General features: G+C 43.2%; 2 protein-coding genes and 3 non-coding genes across 5 annotated transcripts; 1 reads left to right on the top strand and 4 right to left on the bottom strand.

Moving 5' to 3' along the window:
• Positions 1-1,248: 1,248 nt before the first annotated feature.
• Positions 1,249-12,970, top strand: DHDH (dihydrodiol dehydrogenase). Its single transcript, XM_063303038.1, has 7 exons — positions 1,249-1,511; positions 4,480-4,591; positions 5,477-5,640; positions 9,607-9,859; positions 9,979-10,103; positions 11,537-11,687; positions 12,832-12,970. The coding sequence occupies exons 1-7, from the start codon at positions 1,425-1,427 to the stop codon at positions 12,960-12,962; spliced, it is 1,023 nt and encodes a 340-aa protein (XP_063159108.1). The 5' UTR covers positions 1,249-1,424; the 3' UTR covers positions 12,963-12,970.
• Positions 12,971-14,701: 1,731 nt separating this feature from the next.
• RPL13A (ribosomal protein L13a) lies at positions 14,702-21,913 on the bottom strand. Its single transcript, XM_063301141.1, has 8 exons — positions 21,779-21,913; positions 20,257-20,329; positions 19,359-19,424; positions 17,338-17,439; positions 16,732-16,817; positions 16,466-16,525; positions 15,217-15,339; positions 14,702-14,833 (listed from the first exon to the last, which is right to left on the bottom strand). Exons 1-8 carry the CDS (start codon positions 21,791-21,793, stop codon positions 14,747-14,749), a joined length of 612 nt encoding a protein of 203 aa, XP_063157211.1. The 5' UTR covers positions 21,794-21,913; the 3' UTR covers positions 14,702-14,746.
• Positions 15,738-15,820, bottom strand: LOC134498135 (small nucleolar RNA Z195/SNORD33/SNORD32 family). The gene has a single exon (XR_010068002.1). It is a non-coding gene; the product is annotated as a small nucleolar RNA Z195/SNORD33/SNORD32 family (small nucleolar RNA).
• On the bottom strand, positions 16,601-16,678 carry LOC134498136 (small nucleolar RNA SNORD34). The gene has a single exon (XR_010068003.1). It is a non-coding gene; the product is annotated as a small nucleolar RNA SNORD34 (small nucleolar RNA).
• LOC134498134 (small nucleolar RNA Z195/SNORD33/SNORD32 family) lies at positions 18,296-18,379 on the bottom strand. Its single transcript, XR_010068001.1, has one exon. It is a non-coding gene; the product is annotated as a small nucleolar RNA Z195/SNORD33/SNORD32 family (small nucleolar RNA).
• Positions 21,914-22,870: the final 957 nt, after the last annotated feature.

Below are 22,870 nucleotides of genomic sequence, written 5' to 3'. Positions count from 1 at the left end.
CAGTGTCTCTCAACCTTGGCAACTAAGATGTGTGGACTTCAACTCCCAGTATTTCCCAGGCAGCATATGGAAGTCCACACGGCTTAAAGTTGCCAAGATTGAGAAATGATTCTTAACGCGTATTAAATGCACAAATCCTATTTCAAGTAACAATAAAAGAAACTGAGCCTAGGAATTCTTATTCTCATTTCCACATCTCTAAATCGTTCAATTCCTCCCTCCACCCTCTCCTTAGGCTTCTTGAGTCAACCCTAAAATATTTTTTGAGAACACATGAAGTAATCAGGAGGAACTTTCCTCAGGGCATATTCAGCATGCCCAGTCTTCCCACATCCTTGTCCTCCCTACCCTTGGATTTCAGAATACTGGCTTCCAGGATAGAGGTTAGACAAACCCTGCCTTTCTTTAATATTTATGTTATCTTCTGGGACACTAGATCCATGCACACACTGCTTTAAAGCATAACCCAGCAACATTTACATCTCTGCCCTACAGCATAACACACTGAAAATACAGAGGAACAGGTGGAGGGAACTTACCACTACTCTTGTTGAATGAGGTTGAATGGGGTGAAATTTGGTGGATTATTTTGGAAGGATCCTTTTTCCAACAAGAATGTCTTCAATTATATCAAGGTCTTACTCTTCTACCATGTTCAAAAGAAGCCTTTGCTCTCTGTATCATAGTTTGTGGAATGCTGGTTGGTTGTGATGGGAACATGGATCTTTTCTGTTGTGGCTCCTGTCTGCTAAATAACCTCTCTAAGTGGCAGCAAAGAGATACCAAAAAAAAAATATCCCAAAATCTATGCTGACATCTAGTGGCCTCATGAATTTTTCTTTAATATACCCAAAAAAATCCAAACCAGAGACAGAGACAGAACAAGGAAAAAAACAGGAAAAAGAAAACAACAGAAACGTAATATATTGTACACAGAAAATAATTCATCCTGATGTTTAAACTTTGGCCACATAAAATATTATTGACCAATCTTTCCATTATATCAACAGCCAGCCAGAAAGTGGACACTTATCATTAATGGAAAATGAGATGGGACTGTAAATGATCCAGGACTGTAAATTTAGGCTTGCACATTCTAAAGTGGAAAAGCATTCTTTAAGGCCACCCCCTCTATCCATCTCTTAGCCAAATGGGCTATGAGTTTAATTCACTCAAGTTAGTAGGGGCTTCTGTCTTTGCCTCGCACACATTCTCCCTGCAAAATCAGGTTTAGTACTCCACCCCAAAGCGCAGAGAGAACCAGCCACGCAGGGCCTCTCCCAGCCCTGCAGCTACCCTGCCCCTTTATCAAGCCCCAGTTTCCTATATGTAGGCAGCTGCGATCCAGATTCTTCATAGGGACAGAAACAGGCAGAAGAGAAGCATCTCGCCTTTGCCAGCCACCAGAACCCCCCAAATCTTCCATGACTCTCCGCTGGGGAATCTGCTCTGCTGGGAAGGTTTCCCATGATTTCATTGTGGCCTTGAAAACCCTACCAGCGGATCACAAGGTTGGATCACATGCTAAGAATGTATGAGTGTATGAGAGTGAGTTGGCATGGGGAGAATGATGGGTTTTCTCCTTACAGAGCGGATGCGCCTTGAAAAATTGCCTGCTGCTAGAAACTTTTCCTAGCACTACAAGTCAGGGCTGGAAGGGGGATTTTTTAAAAAGGCTGTAGCTCTGCCATGGAGGATCTGTTTTTCATAAACAAGGACTTAGGATCAATTGCTGGCACTGCCAATTAAAAGGGTCAGGTAGCAGGAGATATGGAGGACCTTTCATTGCTCGAAGTACTGCACAAAGAGCCTCTGTCAGTTAAAGTGGACTGCTCTGAACTGGATGGATAGCTTAACTTCGTACTGTATAAAGAGCTTGCTGAGGGAAAGGGGTGTCCAGGACTTCTGTAGCAGAACATGTACTTTCCATGCAAAAGGTCCCAGATTCAGTCTCTGGTCTCTAGAAGCAAGCCCAAGAGGAGCCTTGCCAGAAACCTGGGATTGCAGCTGCCAGCCAGGGTTGACGGTGCTACATAAATAAGCTCCGTGTGCTGATTCTATGTAAGGCAGCCTTGCACATTCCCACTTTTCCTTGCTGCATTCCTGCTTCCCAAACAGAATCAACAACCAGGAATCAACAGCCAGTGGACTCTCTCCTGAATTGCTCTCAAGGGCTGTCACTGGCCACTTACACTGCTCTACCACCTACTTGTATATTTGCAGTTTTCTGTGATTCCTTAAGGGGCTCATTTATATGTGTGTGTAGAGCAGTGTTTTTCAACTTAGCCACTTTAAGCTGTGTGGACTTCAACTCCCAGTATTCCCTGCCAGCTATGGCTGAGGAATTCTGGGAGTTGAAGTCCACACAGCTTAAAGTGGCTAAGGTTGAGAAACACTGGTATGGCGTATGATACACCTAGAATAGGCTTGATGTTTTGTCCTGATTCAGTACACTAAGACAATGGCTGGGTTTCCCCAACACTGAAGCTCAAACTATCCAACAAACCAGTGGTCCAGCTAGAAGCACAGTTGCTGCTGTTGGTATCGCCCAAATGTAACCATCGATCCAGGAATCCTCTTGAGGTTTCTAGAAATACATACATTATTGAGAGAACGAATTTAAAAAATCTATAAGGTTGGGCTGTTGCTCCCTTCCCCCCAGACCAAATCTGTCCAAACTCAGCATTCTTGGGGATTACAGACTGATTTATCTATTCGTGTCAGAAGCAACACAATTAAAATAAGGCATACTGTAAAACATAGAGTTTAAAATATAAAAGTTAAAATATATATAAGTTAAACAGATCTTGCCCAGAAACTGGTGACATTAATTGCGTTCTGTCGCACTGTCATGAAGTCCTTAAATGTGCATTGATCAGGGCACAAAGGACAAGTGTACATACAGTATGTATTGTTGTCTGCATGTCTCCACAGTCACAAAGGGCAGAGGTCACCGGATAGCCCCATTTGTTCAGAGTACCTCTGGATCTTGTTATGCCCATGCGCAGATTACAGACTGATGGAAAAACCTTCCTTGAAGGAGGATGGAGTAGAACAGCTGATGGTTTTCCTATCTCCACTGTAGCACCATGTTGCCTCCCGGCTTTTCATTACTTTGAATTGAACTGAAGCAGCACTTAACTGAGACAAATTCCACTGGCAAGCAATAAGACAGCATTCCTAGATTACACCCCAGGTTATGCTAACATCAGTTAAACTTTCTCATTCTAATACTTTCATTCAGTCTCTCTTTCTGAGATTAGCTAGCAGGAAATATGCTTGTCCCTTTCAGGTTCAGATAAGGATCTCATTAAAATAAATAATAATAATAAAAACAATGATCTGAAACAGTGCTAATTATCAAGACACCACTCCTATCTCAGGGCTTCTATTAAGAACAGATTGATTCACCATCCTAGATTCTTTTCCTGGCATCTCCAGGGATAAAAATTAGCTAACTAACTTAGCTGGAACAAGTTCCTTGACTATCTTCTATGTAATTTGGACCACTTCTCATTAACTCTGAAGAGCAAATGGCTGGTATTGTTGGGATTGTAGGATAAAGCATCTGTAGAGCCCCAGTCTTAATAATAGGACACAAACAGCTGCTGTGTTGATTTGGGAGAACTTATTGATGGCATGTGACAGCACCTAGCCTACTTTGCTTGATTTTACAAAGCTAGTACTGGGAAGAGAAGCTACCAGAAAATCTCACAGGGTTGTCTGTATGGAAGGGGGTCAAAAAAGTCAAAATGGCAACCACAACCATGCCATCGAAGTCCTGTCCCTTTTTAACGTACATCCCAGTCTATTTCTGTCTTGAATGCAGGCGAGCTAGATTTGTGTTCTAACACAATGGCACCTTGGAGTCCACGTGATTCTTGTTTTTAGTAAAGAAGAACTTAATATTATTACAGCTCTGCAAATAATTTCTGTCTTCTAAGTGTGGCTATGCACTATTCCATACAATGAATCCAATACAACATAAGCCCAACAGGTCCTATAGCACAGCGTCTGATAAGAAGCCATTGTTTGCTTGATCCTAAGAAATCATTCCAGGTGGGTCCTGGGAAGAGGCGTATTGTTCGAGCTATGCCCTGGCGAAGCAATATTGCGGGCAATGGCCAGAATTCCACTAACCAACAACAACATGAATACTGAAACCAAAGATAAAATCAGGAATACCATCACCTGATACACGCATTTGTGTGCTTCCAAAGAACAGGTGTACCTACATGGTTGTTCCTGCTGATCCTATCCATAATGCGCAAGTACATGATTCCTCTTTTGCATATTGCCTTTTGATCAAGCACAAGGATGAATGGAAAATTCCTCAACCTTTAACCCCTCCCTTTCAGCACAAGGAGGGTCAACTTTGTAAGAAAAAATATCCAACTACATTTAATTTGTGGGGGAAGTGGTTGCAGGCATTTTGTCTTTCAGGAGTCTTGTCTCATTGGCTGTTCTTTCTTTTTCCAGATAGTTGCTATCGCTTCTAGCAGTCTCAAGCGTGCCCAGGACTATGCCAAACATCATGGCATTGGCAGGGCCTATGGCTCTTATGATCAACTGGCGCGGGATCCTGACATAGGTGAGCTGAAGGGGCAGAAGGTCGGTTCCAAAATGGGCATGGCAGGGTGGGGTTGTGGAAGAGAGCAACTGAAATGCTCTCTCCCAAGGGGATCTCCTAGACCTCAAACTAGGAGGGATCAGCTTAGGAAGAAATATGCCAGAAGTTTGTCTAACCCCGTGTTTTTCAACCTTGGCAACTTTAAGATGTGTTGACTTCAACTCCCAGAATTCCCCAGTCAGCCATCTTAAAGTTGCCAAGGTTGAAAAACACTGATCTAACCTGCCTCATAGAGTTATGCAAGGGATAAACTGGTAGGTGAATGAGAACATGGAGGACTGTTGCTCTGAGCGCCTCAGAGAAAGTCTGAATCTGTCCTGACTTCTGACAACTTCATGGAGGGGTCCAGCCAGTTTTCTTGGCAGCAGAACAGAAGGGGTTTACCACTGCCTTCCTTCTGTTTTGACTTCCCGGTCTAGCCTTAAGCCCTAGGAGGTCCTGGTAGTCTTCCATCCAAATACTAACCAGGCCTGACTTTAACCTCTGGGCCCAGGCACGGTGAGCCAGGCCCTGCTACCCACTGAGGCATATTCAGAGAGAAGGTGGGATTTAAAGACAAAACAAAAAGCATACAAGGAAGGAAAGAAGGAAGGAAGGAGAGAGGAGGGCATCCCTGGAGGCTCAAAAAATCAAGTGGGTGGTTTTGATTGCATGGCCCCCATCTTTTGACTTTTTTGACCCCCTCCCTGTGGAGGCCCCTGGAAGGAAGGAAGGAAGGAAGGAAGGAAGGAGCATCTCCAGCCTATAAGAAGATTCTCAGGCTCCCATGAAGTCCTGATCTCCCCCTTCACTTCTCTCCTGTTATCTGTTCATTTGCTGCAATGCCTGCTGCTAACCCCCCTCCAGATGTGGTCTATGTGGGTTCTATCAACACCCAGCACCTTGCTCAAACCCTCCTCTTCCTCCGGGCTAAGAAGAATGTTCTCTGTGAAAAACCCATGGGCATGAATGCAAGAGAAGTGCACGACATGGTACAAACAGCTCGGGATAATAATGTCTTCCTCATGGAGGTAGGAAATGTGACATTTTAGGAATCAAGCTATAGTTGGGTTCACACATTGTGCTAAGCTCATATGGGGTTTCTTTGAATTTGATTTTTAGCATGTGATGTAAACTCACCCACTGTGGTTTACCGACCAAACTACAGCTTAGAAGCCATAATATGTGCACAAAGAGAGTCAGACTGTTTTTGAGGCATGTATTCAAGTACTGTACTATTTTTGCCTCTTTATGGCTGTAGAAAAACTATGCTTTTTTAAAACTCTAAGTCACTGGCTATAAATTGGAAGTCATATTATATTTAGGTTGAGTTCAATGGGGGGGGGTTGTCACAGTTGTGATAACTGGTGAGATTTTATGCATTTGTGTTAGCACCAAGAAACCATTCAGTTTATTTTATACACCTAACTGTGCATTATGTACTGGTATACTGAAAATACACCTGTAAAATATATGAATCATGGTGGCAAAGGAGGACTGGTTATTCTTGCTTTTCTACTGGAGATGCAAGCTGGAACATTAAACATATGATTTGGTCTTGTCCTGTTATTCTCATATTTTGGACCAGTATCGGCAGGATTGTCATTATGATTATGATTAACACACAGTTACAAATGCATAGGTTCTTCTTGGCTATATCCATGATAGTTAGGATCAAGATATCAAGAACTGTGGATTTTACAGGCACGGGTTGGCTTAAATGATTCTCCATATAATGCTAGAATGAAAATCTACATCCACCCATCTACAGCAGTGGATTGTTACTATATGTTGTTTGTCAACTTTTGATTTTTTTTTTCCAAAGGAGCAAGCAATACATTTTTCATGCAATCCAAGTCTATGTTTTGGGAGTTGTTCCCCTCCCAGTGTAATTTTCAGACTCTTTTTCTCCCTTTTAAAAATTAGGATTATTAGTTTTGAAGTTATATTCTTTCATTAATACCACTGTGTACGCTTATGGTTTTCTTTTTTTAATAAGCTTAGCACTATGTAGATGCATGGTTAAGTAGAAATTATCTCTTTCTTCCTTCAACACTAGTGTAATTTAGGGGTGGGCTGTCATGTATAAAATCAGTGGGCAATATCAGATTGAAAAAGCAGATATCAGATTGATAATCAGATATCAGATTGCAAAAATCTAGTGGTTAAGGTGCTGGGCTAGAAACCAGGAGTCTGTGAGTTCTAGTCCCGCCTCAGGCACGAAAGCCGGCTGGGTGACCTTGGGCCGCTCCCTCTCTCTCAGCCCAACTCACCTCACAGGGTGGCTGTTGTGGGGAAAATAGGAGGAGGAAGGAGTATTAGGTATGTTTGCCGCCTTGAGTTATTTATAAAAATGATAAAGGCGGGATAAAAATTAATTAAATAAAGCTAACTAATTCAGTGATGAAAAACAGAAGGTTAGAACATGGATGCGTCTAACGAGCAGATAGTCTCAAGATGGCTCAGGAAGGGAGGACGGAATCAGAAAAAGTGTGCCTACAGTCTGTACCTATAGCCTATTTCAGTACCATTACTTCAAAGAAATTCAAATACTTCCTTAAGGAGCATGCACTCCATCTGGTAGCATAGCAGGAAAGGACCTGATTTGAACTGCAGAAGGTTCCACATTCAAATGTCTACCTCTCCAGTTAAAAGGAACAGGCAGTGGGCATTAGGAAAGATTTCTACAGGCTCAGATGAGCTGGACAAATAGCCTCATAAAAATGCTGTCTTAAAGCTTCCTGGTCTCTAATACACTATTGCTTTAGTAATACAGATAGTCCTCATTTAGCAACTGCCTCATTTAGCAACTGTTCACCGTTACAATGATGATGGAGAAGTAACTTTACAGCCAATCCTCACATTTGCTTTACCACTTTCGGAGGTCTGTAAAGCAAAGGAAAGCTGAAGTAAGATTGTAAGCACAGTTGTGGTTTCACTTAGTGACCGCTTTGCTTAATGACCAAGTTGCCAGTCCCAATTGTGGTTGCTAAACTAGAACTACCAGTATAAGAGTTTGGTTTTCTAGCTTACCAGGAAATCAAGGTGGCCCACATAGAAGGGTCTCTAATTTTTTCTCCCATGACAACCCACCTGGAGGTAGGTTGCGCTGAGAAAGAAACTGGCCCATTGTTTCTATGGTGGAAGGCAGGCTCAAGCCTGCATCTCCCTGCTCCTAGTCCAACACCTTAACCACTACCCCACACAGTCTGGTTTTCTCCAGCTACTCACAAAGGGCAGTTTACAAAGGAAACTGTCCTAACCCAGGTAAGAACTGAATCAGCATCTGTCCTTTTCTTCCTGCCTTGGCCAAAAGCTCCCATGATCAGCAATCAGGCAGCGTTAGATCTTTTTCTCTCTTTTTCTGACTTAGAGGAGGGGAAAAGTTTCACCTTAATTTGATCACCCCCAGCTTGTATACAGACCCAGGAATCCTAACCTAGCTGGCAGGAAATTGGCAAACCTCTGAAAAAAAACAAGTAGATGCTTGAAGTTTGCCAAGTACAGGCAATGTGCAATCCAACAGGTTTTCCAGCTGACTTTCAGGGCAGTAGCAATGCCTGCTTACCAGTCTGGGCTGCAATTCTCCAATCCCATGCTGCTAACACCCCCGCTTTTTTTTAGGGTTGATGGTTTTGTATCCCATTCTCTGGGCCAGGGTTTCTCAACTTCGGCCACTTAAGATGTGTGGACTTCAACTCCCAAAATTCCCAAGCTAGCCATGCTGGCTGGGGAATTCTGGAAATCGAAGTCCATGGGTTTTAAAGTTACCAAGGTTGAGAAACACTGTATTATGCTAATCTGGTTTCTGCACACCCAAATCAGTCTCTCTCCTCATTCCCACCTTCCCTCCTCCCCATGCTATGCCTTAGAATCCCACTTCCTGAGATAAAAATCCAAGTTCCTAACCTTCATATCTGAAAATATAGAGCAGTGTTTATATTTGGCTGGCTGGGGAATTCTGGGAGTTGAAGTCCCCACATCTTAAAGTTGCCAGGTTTGAGAAACACTGCTCTAAAGCATCTACAACCTGGTTAAATAATGCAAATGAACATGAATCAAGTCTGTAATAGGCTGGTTCATTTGATTTGAATTACTGAGGATTTTTTTTCCTACATTCCCTGGAGATTATGAAGGGAGAGTGAAGGAATTTGGCTTTGAGAAAAGACGACTGAGGAGGGAATATAACAACACTCAAATACCTACCAGGATGTCAGACAAGATGGGGAACATCTTCTCTATAGCCTAGAGCAGGATTTCTTAACCTTGGCCACTTTGAGATGTGTGGACTTCAACCCCCAGAATTCCCCAGCCAGCATGGCTAGCTGGGGAATTCTGGGAGTTGAAGTCCACACATCTTAAAGTGGCCAAGGTTGAGAAACCCTGGCCCAGAGAGTGGGATACAAAATAATAGTCTTAAGTTACCAGATGGCAGATTCTTACTGTACATTAGGAAAACTTCCTGATGTAGAGCATGTAAGGGTGGAAACAGACTCTTCTTTCCTGGATGTACACAAACAGTGGTTAGATAGCCATCTAGGAAATTCTATGACAATCCCCATCTTCTTTTATCCTTTTAACAACCCTGCAGGGTAGTTAGGCTGAGAAATGCATGAAGATCAAGCAAGGATTTTAATGTGGATCCCGGCCCTATGATAGGGTACCCTGGCTTTTTAATTTGGTGTTTCTTAGAATGCAATCCACTGGTTGGCATTTTTCTTTCATGCTTTAAAAATATTAAAAGGCTTAGCACATTGATTGCCTTTTAAATAGAAGTTGATCCCCTTTACTTTGCAGAGAAGAGCTTTACAGATCACTGGGAATTTGCTTCCTGAAGGGATCAAGGTTCTGCTCAGCCTTAGCACTGCCCCAAGGACTAGAAACTTGGTTTATTTAAAGTAAAAATATATAGACAGCAAAAAAGAGGTCTGTATGCAGTGCTACTTTCCTTGAAGTACAAGATGCACTCCAATCTAACAGGCCTTGGTCTTTTTAAGGGCTTCTGGACCAGATTCTTCCCTGTGTCTGAACAAATCCGTACTGCACTGTGCCAGAAAACTCTTGGGAATGTAAAAGTGCTCCGAGCTCAGATGGGCATTCGGATGGACAACATTCCAAGGCTGGTGGATAAGAAATTAGGCGGAGGTGTCATCCTGGATTTGGGGTGCTACTGCATCCAGTTTGCCTCTATGGTTTTTGGGCCTGAAATGCCCAAATCAATTGTGGCCTCAGGATTGCTGTATGAAACAGGTAAACTTTGGAGCTGCTTCTGCCAGAAATAAGTTAAACGTGGCTTGGTGCGTTCTTAAGGTCATCCTCATGGCTTGAGGGAGATGGTTTAGGCAGGTAACATTTGCTGTGCCTTTCAGGAGTGGACGAGACCGTTTCCATCATCCTCAACTATTCAGGGAACTGTCAGGCTGTGCTTAATGTCACCATAATGATCGATCTGCCAGGAGAGGCAACGATTGGAGGAACTGAAGGCATCATCAAGGTATTGGCTGAGGGGCAGAACAAAGGCAGACTGCCCAGGCTATATGAGGCTGTATCAGAAAGCGCTTAACTCAGTTTAAAAGACAGCTCAAAGCAGAAAATCAGAGGCCTGCATTGCCACCGCCACCCTCGCCCCTAAGTAGCAAATGGCTGCCCAGCTCTGCTCTAAATGCTTGAGGCAAGGAAGCCCCCTTGCTGCTATTGAAGAATCAGGGGGCTTCCCGACAGAACCGTTTCTGCCTTCCACATGCTTCCCACGTGGGCTCACTGTGGATTTAGACACGGTTCCTCAACCTTGGCAACTCTAAGCTGTGTGGACTTCAACTCCCAGAATTCCCCAGCCAGCTTTGCTGCCCAGGCTATATGAGTCTGTATCAGAAAGCCTTAAGTAGCTTAACTCAATTTAAAAGACAGCTTAAAGCAGAAAATCAGAGGCTTGCATTGCCACCGCCATCCTTGCCCCTGAGTAGCAAATGGCTGCCCAGCTGTTCTAAATGCTTGAGGCAAGGAAGCTTTGCTGGCTGGGGAATTCTGGGAGTTGGAAGTCCGCACAGCTTAGAGTTGCCAAGGTTGATGAACACTGGATTTAGAAACTGAGTTGCATTGGGGTTGGAGTATGCTATTATTTAAAAGGTCCTATTATTTATTCTCTTTCCTGCTTAAGAACGCCAAGTGAATTTTATAACCAAGTGAGGAATTTGCTGTGGAATTTCTGAGAGCGCAGAAGAATCCAGGGAGATTTTAGGTGTGAGCAAGAGGAGCTGTACCATAACGCAGGACGTCTTTAGCCCATATGCTGCAATGCTGTGGTCATATTCATTTAGATGACCTTAGCAAGCTACCCATTCTCAATTAGCAGGTTCACACATTTTATTACAATATGCTCTTCGCTTGCCTGAACTTACTGAGTTTGGGGAACATAACCAACTTTAGCTTGTCAAAACAATTATGACTTAGTTTGATATACGGACCGACAGTTTTAATCCCATGATGTAGATTAAAATACAGTTAAGAGAAAAATCCTGCAAGATCTGGATTCCTTGAGCAGCTGAGACACCAGTGTCACATCCTGAATCTCAGCAGCCCAGTCACCAACAACTGGCCTGTCTACTTCTCACAGTAACCAGCAAATTAATCAGTAGATAAGTTGAACACATTAATTTAGTGCGGTTGTATTTTTGCAATATAGCTTAATAAATTAACTAGATCATTTGTTGGATGTGCATAGATTACTGGTTTGTTTTTGTATACAGTGTTCTTTGTAGGCGTTTCAAATTGCAATAAAAACGCAATGGATATTAGTCAACAAATAACATGTGGTTGGTGTAGGCTGAGTTATAAACATGTTACTGTCTGCCACTGGCAGATTTCCAGAGCAGAGAGAACACGATTTCAATTCTGCCATTGGAAAGAGCATCCTGCTTTTCTTCCTAGGTTCCTGACCACATGAACAGCCCTACAACTATGTTTCTGAAAGGGAACCGGTGGGAATGGCCCTTGCCACCTTCTCCTGAACCCCTCTACTTTGAGCATGATATTGGGTTGCGGTATGAAGCTGAACACGTCCGAGAGTGTCTGCAAAAGGGTAATGTAGCAGCAGCAGCAGCGGTGGTCTTGACCCCTCCTGGATCAGACTGAAGGCCCATTTAACCCAGCAGTTCTTTGGCTGGTTCACAACCCATTCCCTTTTTTTTTTTTTTAACCACCCTCTCTCTAAGCATCTGGCTTATTTTACTCTCAGCTGTCTGTCCCCTATAAAAGCTGACCTTCCTGGTGAAATTGTAGGTGTCAACAAATCCCTCAGTCAAGATGGTACAGAGATAAACCTATCTTCCTGCAAACTTGGGTGCGTGCTATTCATGTGTAATTGCTTATGGATTCAAAATAAGTTGTTTAGATGCCCTTTTGGCCAATATTTTGTAACATCTCCTTTGGCACAAGTTAACAGCTTCCAAGTATTTCTTGTAACCAGCTGTGTCTTTCTCTTGTTAATTTTTCCCACTTTCCCTTGCAGAAATCTTATTTGGGAATTTCCTTGCATTCCAGAGGTTTTCAATAATACTCAAGTCTGGGAACCATGAAGGACAATTCAACACCTTTATCTTTCTCTAAGTACTTGACAGCTATTGACAGCTGTTTTGCTGAAATATCCATCCTCTTTTCAGCTTCAATTTCTTTGCAGAATATATACCCTGAAGAGGTTCTCTTCTGTTCACTGAGGGATTCATTGAAACTTACAATTTGATCAGGAGCACCTCAACTTTTCTTTCCGTATCTCTCTTTCCCCATTTGGATTACTTCCTTTTCTGTCTCGACTATCTTTGCGCTAAATAGTTAGGTCTTTCCCTCAATGGAAGTACTGCCACAGAATGCTACATCTGTTGAATTTCTGCCTAATTAAGTTGCTCCTAAAAACCTGCCATAAAAGTGATTCCTACTTCAGAAGACAATTTCAAGTTATTTCTCAGGCTGACACTGAGATCTAATGATTACGTGACCAATAAAGTTATTAAGCTGTTCCTGTTTGAGGCAAAGGATAAAGCTTTTGTTCTTCACACCCAGATTAGACTCTAGGAAAGGGATACATATACCACATGAACATATACCTCCTATGCCAAATTGAGGCTGAGGAGAGTCAGGAGTCCAGCAATAAGGGGGAAGCCATACGTTCCTCTATCATGCAGGGCCCAACTTGCTTATTGCTAATTCAGGTTCTGTCTTGCATGCAGGTTTGAAGGAAAGTCCTATCATGCCTTTACGAGAGAGCGAAACGATTGCCCACATCATGGATGAAGCACGAAAGCAGGTGGGAGTAAGCTACGAACAAGACCGCAGGCGTGATGGTGCTATGATTGCCTAATAAATGTTTCAATTCTACCAAAAGTCTAGTCTCAAGGCAATGGTTGCATACATCTATTTAAAACTGTTTGGTTCAGAATAGGTGAGACTGGTTGGCCTGGAAAAGCATGAACTCTGTGAAAATATTGGCAGAATGTGCACAATCTAGCTCAGAACTTCAAACGACTTGCTTTAAAAAGACTGCTTTTAGAGAGTGCCAATCTGATATGCAGACTAGGAGTGGGGAACTCAGGTTCTAGGCCTCCCTTAGGCATGGAAGCTGGCTGGCTGAGTCGCTCTCTCCCAGCCCTGGGTGAGGAAGTAAAAAAACCCTATCTACCAACCTACACTGGGCCTGCATGGTAACGATGGTCCACAACTGTAGGCAAAGAGGCTTCCTCCTGCAGTGGCTTGATCTGGGATGATGATGAAATACCCAGAGCTGGCAATATTTCTACATCAACTCTTGAAGGATTTGAGGTAAGAATGTAAATTCTTACTGGCTCATACAAGATTCCAGCCTTCGCCCAAAACAGAAGATCTTGTGAGATGTGATTGCTGACATCTTGAGTGACTGTGGCCATTTTTTAGAACAAGTATTTTGGGGTGCTGGGGACTGGAAAAGCTTGCCAACTTCCAAAGCAACGTCTGAAGATGCAAAAGTACAACCTTCAATTCCAAGCATAAACTCTCAGTACTGCTTTCACAGCGCTAGCCTGCTGCTCCAGGTGCTGGCCACCAGATCAGCAGAATGTGAATGGGTTAGGTAAACAGCATAAGGTGGTATACAGGTAGTCCTTGCTTAATGACCAAAATTGGGACCAGAATTTCAGTTGCTAAGCGAAGCAGTCATTAAGCAAATCCAACCCAATTTTATGACCTTTTTGTGGCAGTCATTAAGCAAGCCACATACTTAAGCGAACCATGCATTTCCCCATTGATTTTGCTTGCCAGAAGCCAGCCAGGAAGGTCAAAAATGGCAATCACGTGACCATGGGACACTGCGATGGTCATAAATGCAAACTGGTTGCCAAGTGCCCAAATCGTGATTACAGAGATACCATGATGGTCGTAAGTGTGAGGACTGGTCATAAGTCAATTTTTACAGCATCGTCATAAGTCTGAACCATCACTAAACAAATGGTTGTTAAGTGAGGACTGTAGAACCTACAATGCACTAAGCAAGAAGGAAAACCAGACGAAGCTTCCATCAAGCTGTCTAAACTAATAACTAAGAAATAACATACTAAACTGCTGCTGGCAACAGACAGTTTTAACAGATAGCTAACTTCATGGGGTTATCCACCTATCAAAACTCACTTGGGGCTTTGCTTCTGGTTTATTTATTTATTTTTCTATCCCACCTTTATTATTTCTATGCTAAATAACTCAAGGCAGCGAACATAACTAAAACTCCTTCCTCCTCCTATTTTCCCCACAACCACCACCCTGTGAGGTGAGTTGGGCTGAGAGAGAGGGACTGGCCCAAAGTCACCCAGCCGGCTTTCATGCCTATGCACACAAAATGAAAGCACCATCAGAATTCATTCTGTAGATTGCAAAAGAATTGTGATTTTACTCTGAAAATCCCTGGATTACAGAATGGACACCCACTACTGTTTGCCTCCTTAAAAATGAATCTACATCATCTAGCTCTTAGAAAATCTAATATTCATTCCCATCAACTGGAGCCACTGTTAAGAGAAAAACTATCTGAAAAACTCCTTTAAAGAATAATAAAACTTAAACATAAAACCACAAGACTGTAAACTATATTCTTTATTGTAACTGAACCTAGACCTTGATCTAAACCAAGATACCATACTGCTTCAGGACATCTGTGTATTTAGCAATTTTGCTCTCCACGTTTTTCTCTGCTTGCTTTCGGAGTTTCTAAAAAGAAGAAAGAGAAAGAACAACAACTCAGTCCAGCAACAGGATCTTAACAGGCACGTAAACCCTAAATGGCAGAAGTCCAATGCTGGGAAATCACACAACCTGCTTAGTCAAACTGTCAGGGAATCAGTCACGGAATTCAGATTCCCTTTATAATTTCTTCTTTAGAAGCTACTGGACAATTAATAGATTTCCCTAATCTAAAGTTATTGCCCTTCCCCTTCATTTTAATTTACCTGTTCTGGGACTTTCAAGCATGAACCTTTCTCCACTCAGCCTTTGATACGTGAGATTTGGGATGGGGAAGAGAGACAGCCATCTCTTTGCTAACACTAGTCTAGAACACCCTTCACAACAATTGTAAGCTGAGGTTAACTCACCATAAGTTTCTTCTTCTTTGTATAATGAAGCTTGGCCTTCTCTTTGCGCTTCTCTTCCAGAGTGGCCGTGATGGCCTGGTACTTCCACCCAACCTCATGGGCAAGGCGGCCCAAATAAGCAAACTGAGTGGAAGAAAAATGCAGCACTTTATGACCAGTGCCAGCACTGCACATTTCCATTATACCAGACCTTCTATTCTTGCTCACTAAACTTCATTTTCCCAGAGATTCCTATTAATGCTATTCCTAGTACTCCATACCCACCCAAACTGCACAGACAACTCAGCCCTTTAGCGCAGCCCTGTTCTTCCTTTAGCAGAGTCTTTCCCAACCTGTCTTCCAGCTGTGCTGGATCTCAATTGGCTGGATCTCCAACCTGCATGGCTGCAAGTGACCAGGCTGGAAAGACTTCCTCGGCAGCATCAGAATTCTTGTCCTCAACCACCCAGACCCACTGCTAACCCAGAAGGGCTATTATACCCCCAACTCCCTCAAAATCTCACAGAGCGTATCATGAAGGGCAGGTCTCAGATGGTAGTGCATGAAATGTTGTCTCACGGTCTTGAAACTCGAACTATGGTGGAATGTCATCATCACAGACCTACCCAAATCAATAGGTAAAGGTAAAGGTTTCCCTTGACATTAAGTCCAGTCGTGTCCGACTCTAGGGGGCAGTGCTCATCTCCGTTTCAAAGCCGAAGAGCCGGCGTTTGTCCGTAGACACTTCCATGGTCATGTGGCCAGCATGACTACACGGAATGCCGTTACCTGCCCGCCGAAGCGGTACCTATTAATCTACTCACATTTGCATGTTTTTGAACTGCTAGGTTGGCAGGAACCCAAATCAATACACTGAACTAAATTAGCAGACAGGTTGTCCAACAGCCAGCTAGTAAGGCCAACGTTCCCAAACCCAACAGGCACCAATCAAATAGTGACACTGCAGGATAAAATACCATGATTGATTATAAGAGCCCCTACTACATTTTCAGATACCATACAGAGGCTGGAAACTGATCTGGACAGACATCCACTAATGTCAATCTTTTTGCTTGATACTATCTGAACAACTGTGGGTCTCCAACGCCTCATATCGCTTTTCCTTATTTCAGTTCTTTTAGCCAGAGAAAAAGACCTCCTGAAAACATACCTTAAGGGGTCCTCCTTAATTTACAGTTTTATGGCAACAGATTGCAGCCAAGATTGTACTAAATCCCTACTGGCAACTCCTAACAGTAACAAACATTACCTTGCGTGTGGGTTTGAGCCGGACCACTTTCAGGGCAGCTGGGACCACCATCCTCTTGCGCTGCAGGAAAAAACATGCCTCGTTAGCAATACCTGCACAATGAAGGTAGCTCTGAGCACTACTACGGAGGCTCAGATCTGCCTCAGTGTTGGGCTTTTTCTCACATCTCAAGTCAAACAATGTAGGTAAAAAAGAAGAACATCATGGACAGAACAGGAAGCCAAGGAGCCAAGGAATTTTCTCTTGCACGTCAGGGAGGAAGTTACCTTATCATAAGGTGGGGGGATGCCATCAAAAACCTTCAGCCTCTCTAAGGCAGCCTGACCACGCTTGGTTTTGTGAGGGAGCATTCCTAGTGGAGGGGAGGGGAAAGGAATGGGCAAAACGTAGAGGGTTAGCAGAGACCCCAAAATGCACAAAGGAATAGGTCAAATCTCTTAAAAAAACACGCTGACATTTGCAACATATAAACAAATGTAAACAGCTCCCTCCCAATTGATGAGCAGACTGAAAGAACATCTGCAGTGCTGAGCAGAATTAACCTGGACTAGATGAGGTTACTGAGCAAACCTATGTGAAAGCAACCTGGATCCAAAGCGCTTTAATGCACCCCACATTCAGCACAGTCTTTGCTAATCTGGACCTTTTGAGATGCTTTGGACGACAACTGTTCTAACCGCCAGACTACCTGGTCAATGATCATAATCTGGAAGGAACGAGTTAAGGAAAGCGAACCTTGTTCAAAACACAAGAATGAATGCCAGTGTGGATTCCCACAGAGTACCAAATTACATATTCCCCAAATGCGTGCACATATTTTGAAAAAGTAGATTTATTCTTTCCTTCTGTTTTCAATGGGAAAACACACTCACCTCGAACTGTTCTCCAGAAGATTCGACTGGGAGCACGGAAGTGATATGGGCCACGGGATGGGTTGGTGTTCATACGCTTGCGAAGGAAAGCAAGGTATTTCACTGTGAGAACAGGGAAAAGAGAGAAGGGCTAAGATCAGGTCAGAAAGATTATCACCATGACTCGAACTCCATAAACCACAGAGTTCATTCATATGCTTTGTTTCTAAATGGGGGGAATCCAATGCCTATCCAGACATACAAAATCATCTACTACAACTCTGAAGAACTACCTTCAGAATACAAGCACCCCCAGGCATAAGAAAACCTTCAGGGTCTTGTGTAGGCAACAGATGTACAGACTTTGGAATCCGTGCCTTATTCTTATTCCCCTTATTGTTCACCTTGTTAAAATGAGTACGGGTGCACCCAGGTAACACCTCTGCAAGCTGCACTGGTCGCCAATTGGCCTCCAGATAGAATTCAAGGTGTTGTGTTGGTCACCTCTGATAAAGCCTTTCATGGCCCAGAATTATCTGTGGGACAGCTTCTCTCCAGTTATATCTGCTCATCCTCTTAGGTCTAGTACAGTGGGAATGTTCCAAGTCCCATTGTTAAAATTACGTCATTTTGTGGGGCCTCAGAAATATGCCTCTCCTGTCACTGTACCTGCACTGTAGGGTTGTATTCCCCCACCACTTCTCCTAAAGTCTGCATGGCTCTAAGCCTGTTGCCATTTAGAAAAACCCTTAAAACATGGCTTTTTCACTAGGCCCTGGGTGAGATCATTTATATAAATGGAATAAATGAATATTATCCCAACATCGTGCTCCTCACCCCAGGCAACTGGGTGCTGCAGTGCCTTAAATTCAACATGGAAAAGAGAAGTGAAGTCATGCAGGAAGTCCTCCTGCTCCTTCAGAGCCTCTGCATATCATATGGATAGTTCCAGGATAAAAAAGGCTGTAGGAAGAGACTGGTGGTCTCAGATGGTAGTGCATGTACAGTCGTCTCATGGCCATGACACTCGAATTAAAGGTGGTAAGACATCATCACAGACCACTTCCCGCACAGACACTAGCCTTCATATTTAGTGCATCATGCATTCTTACTTTGTGCCTTCCACACTTATCTAGTCCTTTCTTTAGTGCGGAATGGGGAAATTATTTGAAAGCATCCAAAATCTATGATGCAACATACACACACTAAACTGACATGTCAGCCCAAGCTCCCGAGGATGAAGAGTTAACTCCAGCACTAAAGGTTTCTACCCTGCCCACCCATTCATTAGACTATGCCTACATTTTTCTAAAGCTTTTCTGCAGTGAAAAAGATGTAAGAAAGCAGCAACATTTTAGGATTCAAATGCCAGCTTATACAGCTCAACTGTGCAAAATGTATAGAATTCTAGCTCTAAAGTTTTTAAGATGAGCTACTGGCACAACCCTTCCATGTGCTGCCCCCTAGCTGTGTTACCAAACATTAATCAAAATGCAGTTTTCCTGGGAAGGAAGGAAAAGCAGCAAATCTCCATATGCAATGCTTGTCAATATGATTATATTGCATTTTCTGGAAGAACGAATGGCCAATAACAATCTGCCCTTTCCCAGCAGCTTATTCATTCCTTCAGTTGACTCTTTTTTTCCCATGGGGCCTCAGGGCCTTTAAATATTTTGCTCCAAGCCTTTGAAACCACCACTACTAGGTCTCTGTATAGTCTTGCCACTTTTAATGCAAAGCAGAATTACCTTTAAGGAAAACAGATTGTTCTAGACCAGGGTTTCTCAACCTTGGCAACTCTAAGATATGTGGATTTCAACTCCCCTTGCTGGCTGGGGAATTCTGGGAGATGAAGCCTAAACGTCTTAGAGTTGTCAATGCTGAGAAACCCTGGGTCACTGATTTAAGAAAACACACGCCTTTAAGATTAGAACTGGCCATAATTGCCAAAACTAATTATTTGCTTTACTAGTTATTGGGTAGCTTGAAAAATGTCTTCCCCAAATCATTTTGACAGGTTTAGAAGCCTTAGCTTTACTCACATTTGTTGCGGTAGAAGTTGCCAGATATGTTAATCCCTTCACATCGCACGACCACAACTTTGCGCCCTGAAGGAAAAGGGAAGTGCAAGCTTAGAGCATGTCCTCTGCCACGGTATACAGCTTGGATAGAGAAGTTTCAGAGTGAAGCCTAGTATCTGTTACAAATTGTAAGCTTGCATCCCCAGGAGCCTAGCACTGTATATCACACTTCCACTGCTTTCTTTAATGCACAGGTGAATAAATTAGTTCATGTAGCAGAGTGGTTGGGAGAACCTGGCCAAGCTTAAAGACTGAACTGGACTCAACAGGTTAGTACTCTGCATAACAGACCACCAGAAAATCCCAGGTCTGTAAGCCAGACTGGAAAACTTGAAAGGCACCCAGGAAGAAAATAATTACAAATTTCTTCCATACAGTTGCCAAGAAATTCAATGGACAATTCCACAAAGTTTCTGGGAACTGACCTTGACTTTAGGGATACTTTAAGTTCCAGTAAGACTGCCAGGTAGTGCAGAAAACTGCATATATTTTGACTAGCTGGTGAGCTTTACAGACTAAGATCTGTCAATACAAAAAATTGTAATATGCTTCAAAATGCAACCTATGTTAAGACGAAAGACTTTAAGGAAGGAGAATTCTACAGACCCTGAGTAGGCAGATGTATACATCCAAATTATGAACTTTTCTAGATGTAGACTTAATAGCAGCATTAAGTTACATTCCTTTAACTTTAAATGTACAAGTTGTCTCAGAATTTGCTCCAGTATTTGCAAGATTCAAATACCAAAAAGCATCTCCATACATTGTTATGCATCCTCAGCCTTGCCAAGATACAATACAGCCTCCACACGTTGAGATGAGAGTGACAGAATTCCCACACGCACAGATCAAACCTTACCCAGCAGGACTTGCTTAGCCACAATGGCTGCAAGGCGGCCCAGCAAATGGCCACGTCCATCAATCACCAATACCTGAAACAGAGAAGTTTTTAAATGGAGCTTGTTGACAGTTATGAAGGAATATTCCTAGGATGAAACAAAACAAATGTTCTTCTCAAACCAGTGATTTAAGTATACTAGCAATCATGAAAATGAGGGGACAAAAATAATTGTATAGGCCCTAGATATGATAGGGGTGAACTGTAAGAGTTTCCCTAATCTATAAAGCACCACAGCTTCTGTTTAGCAAGGCTAACATCATCCATTCAAGCAAGCATTATTCCCGATTCACAGCACAGGAGTTTTGCTTACTAAATGTGTATCTTTCACAGCCCTATCACTTATTTCCTACAACACTAAGCCTCTGGTTATAACTTTTTTTTTTTGCAGTTTTCTCTCATCTATTCCACATCCAACTCTTTTCCTCTCGTTCATATTGTCTTTTCATCTAGCTATCACAACTGACCAATTCTGTAATAGTCTCAAGTATGTACAATCACCCGCTCAGTATGAAATAAAGCCACAGCTGGACAGAAAGAACTGGTCAGTTGGTTTTCAGGACCAAGAATATATTCATCAGCCACACAATTTTAAGCCTCAATTTAAAACAGAAAACCAGGGAGGGGAGGAATGAAGGAAAGCAGTTTTCCTGCTCCTAATACCCATCCTGTTGTGTTCAACTAAAACTATTGTATTTCCCCAGGCTTTGCCCATGTTGGTGGGTGGTGATGGCACTTGTAAGGCACCAATTTGGGATAACGCTGGTGTGGAGCATCTTGGCCGGCTGGCTGATGCACTGAAATGCACCTTTAATGCAAGTCTCCCTTGTCTTCTTCAGAATGAAGCTACAAATGCCAACATTAAGAAGCACCTAAAACAGTCTGGTCTAGTGGTTAAGGCAACGGGCTAGAAACGAGGAGACTGTGAGTTCTAGTCCTGCTTTAGGCACGAAAGCCGGCTGGGTGACCTTGGGCCAGTCCCTCCCTCTCAGCCCAACTCACCTCACAGGGTTGCTGTTGTGGGGAAAATAGGAGGAAGGAGTATTAGGTATGCTCCCCGCCTTGACTAAAATTATTATTTATTTTTATTATAAAAATAATAAAGGCGGGATCTAAATCTTAAAAAACCCCAAGGTCCTCTAACTTTAAGCCTTCTTTAAATACTACACCAGACTAAAGCGGAAAAAATGGTTCATAAACAAACACCATTACACATTTACAACCTACAATGAAGGAAAGCCACCCAGCAGGTGCTCTGGAGTTAGAGCCGAATTCATCCACAGACACGCTAATTCCAATTCATTCCCCCTCCCCCTCCTGGCCCAGATCATCTCCACGTGACCCCCTGCCTTCTCTCCCGACAACGGCCACGCTCCGGAAAACCGGCCAGGCGCTGAAAAGGGACGCCGTTCAAGCCCTGCCGCCCGCCCACCTCCGCCCTACCCCGCGAACGAAACGAGAAAGGCGATCAAGACCCGCACACCTTCGGCTCCGTCATGGCTGCTTCTCAGCGGCCACAGGGAAAAAGACTCCGCCCAGCGAACGCCACGGGGTTACCCTTCCCGGCCGGTTTAAGAAATATTAAAAAAGCACAGGGGCGGATATGACGTTATCACCTCTACCAAAGTTGAGAGGTGCGAAGCCAGTACTTCCGATAAAAGCGGCAGTCTTCTTCCGTCAAGAGTCTGGAAATGGTGCCGCTCTGTAATTTTTCTTCTCTATGGTGGAAGTCCTGTCTCCTAGGCAGTTGAAAGTCCCCGTTGGAAAACAAAGTTCAAAACTTGACGGGAAGTAGTAATAGGGTAGGGCTCTTCAGGAGCAGTAGGAGTGACCGGAAGAGAACTCAAACTCAGGGCGGAAGTAACGCGTGATGCCTCCTCTGTAGCTGCGATGTTGGGAAATGCCTTTCAATTATTTGTTACATTTATCTTCCGCTTTTCCTTTAGGAGTTCAAGCTGAGCTACATAGTTTTGTAGATAGTACAAATTTTCCATTTCTCTCCACAATGACTACTGGTGAGATAGGTTAGGCTGAGGGACAGTAATTCGCCAAAAAGCATCTAACCCAGGTTGATTTGAACCTGAGTCTCTATGATCCAAGACTAGATCCAACACTTGAATTGTGTCACGCTCACCGTTCCAATGTTACCGTTACATCGTAACGTTTCGCGTGTCATTTGGCTGATGCGTGTTTCGTCTGGGAGGGGAGGAGGATTCCATCTCGTGGGATTGTTATATGTTAGCTGGATTGGAATGTGTTTGGGTTATCTCGTGTGTTCAAGGTTCCTTTCCCAGGACATCAGCAGAAACAGTTACCAGCGCCTGGGGGGGGGGAGTTTGCAACGGCAGGGCGAGGGGAGGGATTACGTTTGAGCCGAGGGTTTTTAGTTTGTATTTGGTGCGCTTTTGCTCATTCTCAGCTTTCTCTGTATTTGCATACTATTCTTTAATAAATCAGATATCATTAAGTTCCTGCTTGTGAGTCTGAGTCTATTAGGGTAGGCAATCCTTACAAATTGATGCTTACCTTTTCCATAAAAAATATTTTTTCGATCACTCGTGTTATTTTAATTGTC

The sequence above is a fragment of the Candoia aspera genome, chromosome 4 (genome assembly GCF_035149785.1).
Source record: "Candoia aspera isolate rCanAsp1 chromosome 4, rCanAsp1.hap2, whole genome shotgun sequence".
Classification (NCBI taxonomy): domain Eukaryota; kingdom Metazoa; phylum Chordata; class Lepidosauria; order Squamata; family Boidae; genus Candoia; species Candoia aspera.
This window is presented reverse-complemented; position numbering and strand designations above follow the sequence as displayed.

Bases quoted from the DNA above. Each gene is read 5' to 3' on its own strand.
- DHDH (XM_063303038.1), top strand. From the start codon at position 1,425: ATGACTCTCCGCTGGGGAATCTGCTCTGCTGGGAAGGTTTCCCATGAT. The intron at 1,512-4,479 runs GTTGGATCACAT...TTCTTTTTCCAG, and splicing joins CCCTACCAGCGGATCACAAG to ATAGTTGCTATCGCTTCTAG. The intron at 5,641-9,606 runs GTAGGAAATGTG...GGTCTTTTTAAG, and splicing joins ATAATGTCTTCCTCATGGAG to GGCTTCTGGACCAGATTCTT.
- RPL13A (XM_063301141.1), bottom strand. The intron at 16,526-16,731 runs GTAACTTCCTCC...TTTTTCCTGCAG, and splicing joins TCCCCCCACCTTATGATAAG to CGCAAGAGGATGGTGGTCCC. The intron at 14,834-15,216 runs GTGAGTTAACCT...TCTTCTTTTTAG, and splicing joins CAAAGAAGAAGAAACTTATG to AAACTCCGAAAGCAAGCAGA.